Source organism: Lipophrys pholis (assembly GCF_963383615.2).
Source record: "Lipophrys pholis genome assembly, chromosome: 10".
Classification (NCBI taxonomy): Eukaryota; Metazoa; Chordata; class Actinopteri; order Blenniiformes; family Blenniidae; genus Lipophrys; species Lipophrys pholis.
Genome location: NC_137640.1, coordinates 27,406,083 through 27,414,651, shown reverse-complemented (window position 1 = coordinate 27,414,651; position 8,569 = coordinate 27,406,083). Strand labels below are relative to the sequence as shown.

Below are 8,569 nucleotides of genomic sequence, written 5' to 3'. Positions count from 1 at the left end.
TGTAAAGCACACAGATTAAGTGTAGGTCCTGTAATATTATGAATGTTCAAAGACTAGTGGTGTTTTTTTTTTGTATGTTTTTTTTTTTTTTTTTTTGTTTTTTTAAATCTGAACTCTTGTATTCTCTCTCTCTACATTTTGTTTCGTCGTCTTTTCAAAATGAGAGCGCTTGGCTTGGCGGCTGAGGTCACGAGTTGATCGTGATCTTAACGTCAAAGCGTCCCTGATAGCGGTCTTTCTCGCTGTAGTCGATGTTTTCTCCGTACACTTTGCACTCGATGCGCAGCTCCTCGCCCAAGGTCAGGTTGGTGAACTGGATGGCCACCAGGGGCTGCCGGTAGTCGGGGTGCAGCAGCTTGCCGTAGTACGGGTAGTACTGGAGGGGGAAGCCTTCGCCGATGCCAAAGTACTTGATCTCTCCGATCTTTGCTTCGTCCTCCTCTCTCTGCGAAGGCGGCGGTAAAAAGCAGGGTTACAAATATAGCTGACGGATAACGGTCGCTCTCATGGCGCGAGGCGGTCTGGTCCACGTACCTTATTTTTGCAGTAGATGGGGATCAGGTTGGAAGACGCTTTGGCCCGCAGAGTATCTGGGAGTGAGTCGTTTTTAGGAGCCTAGAAACACAAAGAGCAGTTCGATCAGGGGGGTTGTGTTTGGGGTGTGGCTTCTTCCCTTTCCAACCCGAGTGCCTAGAAACTGCTCGCGTTTTCTTTTGCCGTCACTCGGCACCGACGATTGTATCGTGTGCAGAGTTTTGGAGTGGAGTGGAACCGAGCAGAAAGAGAGAATCTTTACTTCATTCTCATTGACGCAAGCTCAAACTGGTGGAAATCGGTGAGGAATTGTTTATCAGGATCCCCATTAGCTCCCACAAACTGGTTGCCAGTCAGGAATGTTAGTGGGATGGCAGTTTCTGCCTTTTCTCTTTCATTTTCCATTTTTCAGAAAATGCTGCCTGCTGTGCTCTGCTCAAAGGAGAGTCATACTTTATTATTTGAGACATTATCAGGGCTGCAGCAGTTTGATGTCCCACTTCAGAAAAGGTTTTGCAGCTTGTCAGATTTACTTGGATGGTCAGCTGGCAACAAAATGAATTAGGTGTCAAATTACAACTTTAAAGTGCAGCTGCCTGGACTTGTGTGTTTTACTGCATGCGGCTCAACGGTTCAAGACATGTTGACCAGAAAAGATCTTCATTAACTCGTAATTTGTGTATTTTGAACCTACCCTTGGTCTAAAGTTGACAATCCTGTTCAACTTGACAATCAGGCACGGCTTTCCCATTTCGAAGCCAAAACTTGGGTCGTATTCCCCTGAGCAGTCTCCCAGCCACCTTCTGTAGAAGCGGCAAGCCTTCTTCTTTACTTTCTCGTTATCCAGACTGCCGCGGTCGATGTACGTCATCGGCACATCTGCAAATGTAATGAGGAACACAACACTCAAAATGATGCTGGGTGGAAAGTCTCACCGTCGTGTTAAATCAAAATGAGGAGAGGTTGCTAGAAGAGCCACAGTTCTCCAAACACCTCCGGTGTTCACCGGGGAAACGAGGACTGGCAAGAGAGCAGAACGGTGAGCATTCACTTGCCTCCACAGTCCTCAAATTTCTTCACATCAGCCTGTTCACTGTCGTTGTAGTATCCCAGGAATTCCGCCATGCTCACCACGTACTTGTCATATGATGTTTTATCCTTCATGTTGAAAGAAATTTCTGATTTTTCCGAGCGTGGAGTGTGCGAAAGGCCTGCAAAACAAATAACCTTGGTCAGAATATGCAAAGTAACTGAGAATCCAGTGCAACAACATAAACTAAACACACACGGTAGACAATCTACAGCCATTTCTTTTTTTTCTTTTTTTAGGGGGTAGAAGCAGCTCCACATGTCACAGCCATTGAGTCGCTGGTCTATTATCTTAAAGACAATGTGGGGTGTTGGGGATTTCCTCGAATGCTCTGTCAGCTCCAAACAGCTGTAATTTTCCACCGACACTGTGCACGAGCGAGGCGTGGCAAAGTGAATGAGGTAGGTGGTGGGGGTTGGAGTTGGGGTGGGGGCAGAGGCCTCACCAACACTTCTCCGGCTTCCCTTTTTACATTTTCAAAATGATAATGATTTTGTGCTTCAGGGGCCGGACTGGACTGGACTGGAGTTGTTGGTGCGGCCAGCAGGGGCGAGTGCCATTTGAATTTCAGTGAAGGCTCGTGAAAGTTCACCAATCCCCTGCCCCCACCCCTCCACTCTCACGTGTGTCTCGCTCACAATGGAAACTTTTAGTCCGAGAGTGGGAGGCGGGCTTCAGCTCAGAGAGGGCGAGCGAGCGAGCGAGAGAGAGAGAGAGAGAGAGAGACGAGGAAAAAAAAAAAAGAAAAAAAAAAAAAACCCTGACGACTCTCTGCTTCCTTGATCGTGCCACTACTGGAAACTTGCTCGAGTCTGAACTCCAAACACTCGTTTTGCTTCTCGGGCTAATCTCAAGATTTGTAGCCGTGGACACAACGGCAAGGCAACATGACGGCCGTGCACACAGGCTTCCACGCCGGCGTCTAAAAATACCGCCAAGGCCAGAGCATGTGCTGCGCAAACAAGTACTGGCACAACGACACGGAGTGCTGTGAGCTCTTGAAAACAGAAATCTGCCTACAAGCTTGCTGGGTGAAAAAAAAAAAGGAAAAAGAAAGTGAGGCTTTGAAGAGTTCTCACAAGATTACAGATTAGAATTTCTCTCTCTAGAGCGAGGAAACGGAAAAGAAAACGGCTTAAGAGTGTCTCAGTTTTGGGGGGAAAAAATGTAAATCTTTCACAAACAACAGTAAACTGTGGCCACACTTGTAAACATGTTGGCTGCGACGCATAATCATAGCACACATGAATCGTTTTAGTTCCCCGTAGCCTAAGGGGGGGGGGGGGGGGGAGACATTGACTGACTGAGAGGAGTGAAGGACAAAATGGCTGAGCCGTTTTAAGGTCAGAAAGACGCCACTCGCAGGCCCACACCCCAACAGTCTTATCTTTTCTCTTCTTCAACGACATCAGCAGCTCACAGAAGGCGTCAGCGCCTCAGTTTAGGGAAGATGAACTCTCCGCTCATAACGGCAGAAGTGAAAGGGGGGGGGGGAGAGAAATAAACAAGAAGTGTTTACCTGGGGGGGCCACTCTGTCCTGATAGGTGGGTTTGAAGTTGCTTAATGTAAGCAGCATAGCCTGGATGGTCCCGACGAAGATCCCCGCCAAGCACCCGTAGAATATCACGTAGAACAACAAGATTTTAACTGTCGGGGAGGGAAAACAGTATTAGTGTCACTCGACTGAAGTGAGGAGCAATCCATTAAACTGAACGCAGGAAAAGCGACTCGTCCTTTGTCACTTTAAAATGGACTTCTATGAAACTGAACAGATAAAAACCACCACCAGGGCCTAAGCAGGTGTTACTGGCAGCTCACCAGAGGAAAGAGGCTCAAGCCTCCGTTTGATGTGAGAAAAGTGTCGTCTTCTTAAAAGCGTCTTTTTGTCGTCTTGAGGGACGAGAGCCACAGCGTGATCCCCTCATCATCTCGCTCCCTTTTCCCTCCGTCCAATTCAAAATTTACCCCAATTACACAAACGCCAGGAGGGCTACATTTCCAGTGCAACAGGATGAGTCACTCACCCCCCCCCCACCCCCTCCTCCTTTCTCCCACTGTCTCACTTACAACAGGTTCGCTGTGAAAACACGTGTTGCTATTCGTCTAACGGAAGAAAGAAGAAAGGGCCCGCGTTTTTGTGGCCCGCAGTCAGAAACTAGTTTCCCCCGTTCCAGTGGGGTTCACTTAAGCACACAGACACCATAACGTTGTGCTCTCTGTGGACTCGTGAGCAGAAATCCAGTACGAGTGACCTTTAGATCACTTCAGTTGCTCTGGTTTGCGTTGGACAATGCTGCCACTCCACAAAACATCCAGATGTTTAAACGTCACAATCAATGAGAGCGATTTTTAATTCAGGGCCAAAAAACAAAAACAAAACACGACTTCACCATTTATGTAGGAACAGTTCTCCATCGTTTCACATTTCTTTACAGTAATTTGATGAACAACACAATGTCACTTAAGAGTTGAGTCAAAGCTTTTCAGCCTCTGATTCTCATTCAAACTTTTGTTTGATTTGCATATTTTTTTGTTATAAACCGCCCGGGCACAGCTGGATTGGCGCTCCCACGCCTGATGTTTTTCGCCGTTGTGGCGCCTTCCTAAGTTTATCTTCCGCTGCCAAGTTCACGTCCAAATCAGAGGCTGCAGAACCAGTTTGGTGAGCCGAGTGCAGTTCGAACGCTTCAGTCTCCCGCAGCTGAATTATAGTTTACAAGCAGATCCAGGTGACTCGCTCAGCCAATCGCGGGCCGCCCGACGTGCAGAGCACGCACACACCAGCCCTGGTGTCACTTTGACTCCAGTGCAGCCGTTAGAATACACTAATGTGCGATGGAGCGTGTGTGTTTGAGAGCCACTGCCCTTTCCTTCAGCCGCTGCATTGTCAGAGGCGGTGATCATGTGACATGCCACAGCTTCAACGGCACCCAGCCAGTAAAACCTTATCAACTTTCCCGGTGGAACTTTGAATGAAAGAGGGCCACAATCTCAGTTTGGGGGCTTTCCTGCGTGACTGCAGGCCGCCTGGCCACTTGTTGCAAATGTAAATGCACCACGGAGAGTTTTTCCTCTGATGGCCGCGGGCAGCCGCAGGAGGATCACACCATGAAGCACCTGTTCAGAGGCGGACTCGTGTAGGGTTACAATCAAGTGCTACGACTCCCTCGTACAAGGCGATCTGTTAAACGAGCGCACTTGGTTGCCGTGGGGGTTTCAGGCACATTTGCAAAACAAATGAGTGTCCTTGCGTCGACAGGTGAAGGTCAGACAAGGGGAGATATGAGGGGAGTTAATCCCAGAGATGATCCCCTCTTATTGTTCATTTAACCGGAGAAGCCATGTGGCTTTTCATTTCAGCGTTACTGTATTTCACATGGCAGAGTTTCCCTCCTGTCCTGTTGCCCAGTGTTTGTATTTATAGTCATTTACGCAGGGAGCCAGTTTGAATGAGGTGACACCTGTAGAAATGGTCTTTAGAAAAGGCCACGCATGTAAACAGCAGAGGAAAGTGTCCTGGGAGTGTTGTTGAGAGGCAGAGTTTGAATGGAGAGCACCTCCCCCACCTCCTCCTCCTCCTCTTCTTCCTCTGCAGCATGTTATTGAAGGGACCGTCCCCACTTCACGGATGTTTCACTGGTTTTTTCCCTTTTTTTTTTTTTTACTGGAACAAACACAGATTTTCTCTGAATAAAAAAGGTGAACATCCCACAGAACACTGCCACACTTCCTGGATTTCAGCACTGGCATGCAGCCACAGAAACACCGAGTGTTACAGAGCAACAGGAGGATTTTTTTTTTTTTTTTTTTTTTTTACCTGTTGCTCACTTTATTTAGTGAAGTGCGACATGACGATGAGGAGGCTCGGCGGCGGGAGGAAGGACACGACCGGCGGTGATTCACAACAACTAGTTCCTATCAGGAGCCCAGTCCATCAAACAATCCGCTTTTAACTCGAACACTCGACATCCTGATTCATCCAGGGAATAAAAACACGACGGAGGAGGAGGAGGAGGAGGAGGAGGAGGAGGAGGAGGAAGGCCCTCCAGACATGTGAGTCGTGATCCGCCACAGAGCCTCGATACCCGGCGAAAAACCTCCACTTCCACCACTAACCAGCTTTAACCAGCTTAACCAGCTCAGTTTAATGAAGACTAGTTATCTCGTCAAATCAAGCACCGTGTTAATCCAGCCTCTTAAACCCGAGTTAAAACCATTACATCCGGTAATCTGTTGGGTTGAGTGGCCGGGGCTGCACACAGATTATCCATATTAGTAATACGAGGAATAAAACGTCCTCGGATCAACAGATGAAGGCAGAGGAGGAGGAAGAGGAAGAAGAGGGGGGCAAGTTTGAGCACCTGAGTGAGGAGACCCGGCCCGGCGTCCTTCAACATGACCTCTTCCATAAAGGACAACTAATCCTGATCAATAACTCCCAATCAAAACCCGCTTTCTGTCCACATACTGCCGAGCAGACGACCCGCGGGGGACGGGGCCTCCATTAGAGGAGGGGGGTTGGTGGCTTTATCACTGTTTAATCAATAAATCTCCATTAGAACTTGTAGCTCGTCGAGCTAACTCCCGTTTATTCTCCTTTAACTTGAGCCTCCGGTGAAAAGCCGAGTCACGACTCCGCGAGGAGCGTCTGGGCTCTAACAGGTGCTGCCAGGAAATGGAGGCGCGAGAGGGAAGGGACACCCCCACATTTATTTATTCCTTCTTTTAAAATACATTCAAACACTTCCGCGAAGCCGTTAAGAGCAGCGTCCGCTTCAATACGAGGAAGAAGGAGAAGAAGAGAAGCTCGCGCACTCACACCAACTGCCTCCAGTTCGACCCAGAAACTCCTTCTTCTCTGAATTCCACAGAAACGTCCTCCACCCGCCGTCGCTGTCTTTATTCCCGGACATGGTTCCGCTGTCCCCGGTGCTGTCCTCTCGGTGAGCCTGGCTGGGGCACTACGAGCTGCTCTCTGTCCCTCACAGGAAACGCGAAAGGACAGTTTCGTACCCGACTCCGCAAATTGTACCACACACAATTTATCTCTCGGGGAGACCGGCCCCGCCCGCTCGCTCTCCGGATAAGTGGCTCCGGGGGAGGGAGGGCTGCGCCCGGCGAATCACAGGCTTCGCTCTGCTTTTTGCGTAAGAGTCGGAGCGAGGAGGTGGAGCGGGAATCGGAGGGGCGGGCGGGGGGGGCACGCGCGTCACCGCGCAGAGCCGCACTCAGGTGATTGCTGGGTCCGGGCCCCGCACGGCACCCGCGTCACGACCCCCCCCCCCAAAAAAGTGCACACTTCTCTCACACTCCAGCTCAACTCTGCTCTTCGGCGGAAGATTCACGGCTTCATGACTCATCAGGTGAGACAGGTGACTGCTGGTTGCCATGGCAGCAGCATCCAGGTGAGCTGTGGCCGGAAACACATTGATGGAGCTGCAAGAAAACTATTCTCATGTGTACATGATTACTGAGCCCCACACAATACACCTGAAATAAAACTTTACATTGTGGCTGGAAATCATTTTCTGGCCACAGATTATATTTTGTGGCCCTAGATTATATTTTGTGGCTTCTCATCAGTTTTTTGTGGCCTCAAATGAATAATTCATGTCCTCAAATTAATATTTTTTGGCCACAAAGTAGTATTTAATGGCCTCAATTTAGTATTTTGTGGCCATAAATATTTATCATGTCCTCAAATTAGTATTTTGTGGCCACAAAATAATATTCCATTGCCTCAATTTAGTATTTCGTGGCTTCATATCAGTATTTGCTGGCCACAAAATAGTATTTCATGGACACAAAGTAATGTTTTGTGGCCTAAAATTTGTATTTCGTGGCGTCATAATAGTATTTCATAGATACAAATTGGTATTTTGTGGCCACAAAATAGTATTTTATGGCCACAAGTTAATATTTTGTGGCTTAAAATTTGTTTTTACTGTCCACAAATTAGTATTTCGTGGCCTCATAACAGTATTTATTGGCCACAAATTAACATTTTATGGCCTCAATTTAGGTTTTTGTGGCCTCAAATGAATAATTCATGTCCTCAAATTAATATTTTGTGGCCACAATTCAATGTTGTTTGGCCTCAAAGCAGTATTTCATGATCTCATATCAGTATTTTTTGGCCACAAAATAGTATTTTATGTGATGATTTAATATTATTTGTAACAAAATACAAAAGTTGGAGTCATAAACGTGTTAACTGCCACTGTGACATGTGAAAAGGCTCGTGGAGATATTTACTCTTTCATATGCACTTTATTAAACACAGCTGAATGAATCTGGAACACTGAAATCCTTTCCAAGCAGTTCTTAGCCTTACAAATGACACTGGTGCTGCTTTCAGGGTAACTGCAAGTGTCTTGTAAACAATGCTGAGGTCAAACTACGACCAAACTAAATGATATCAATTAATTAACAAAAACAATTTGCACAATTTCAGTTAATTGTGGTTATTTACAATTTTCTTTCAGGTTTAAAATTCTGTCATTTTGCATTTCTTACTTAGTTTTAAGTCTATTCAATATCTTTAAAAAAGAAGATTCCCCGCGTGTACCCAATAGAAAAATACTTACAGCTACAGCGAACAAGAGTTTAAAGAAATGTGCTGAAGTGCAAATATTGATCTTCCACGGTCCCGTTCAAGCTGTAAGCAACTGTTAACAGAACTTGGATCTGACCGTTCAAACTCGCATTTCTTCAGTTGTATTAAAAGTCCAATTGACACAAGTTGCAAATTTGTTTTCACTGGGAAAATGTCTCAGGATAGACCTCTGTACCGTCTTCACATTGAGACTGAGCCGATGAGCTGATTTTTGAAGGAGGCCATTTGATCAACTTTTGACAGATTTCACAGGAAATTTCACGGCCAAATAATTTGCCCGAGCTGCTGCTGAGTGAAAACAGCTTCAGGAGTCTGTTTGCTCCTTGCC

The 8,569-nt window shown here is 46.9% G+C and overlaps 1 protein-coding gene across 1 annotated transcript; it reads right to left on the bottom strand.

Moving 5' to 3' along the window:
- Positions 1-33: 33 nt before the first annotated feature.
- On the bottom strand, positions 34-6,720 carry atp1b1a (ATPase Na+/K+ transporting subunit beta 1a). The gene is made up of 6 exons (XM_080472916.1): positions 6,445-6,720; positions 3,144-3,272; positions 1,590-1,745; positions 1,229-1,413; positions 535-615; positions 34-445 (listed from the first exon to the last, which is right to left on the bottom strand). The coding sequence occupies exons 1-6, from the start codon at positions 6,536-6,538 to the stop codon at positions 188-190; spliced, it is 903 nt and encodes a 300-aa protein (XP_080329042.1). The 5' UTR covers positions 6,539-6,720; the 3' UTR covers positions 34-187.
- Positions 6,721-8,569: the final 1,849 nt, after the last annotated feature.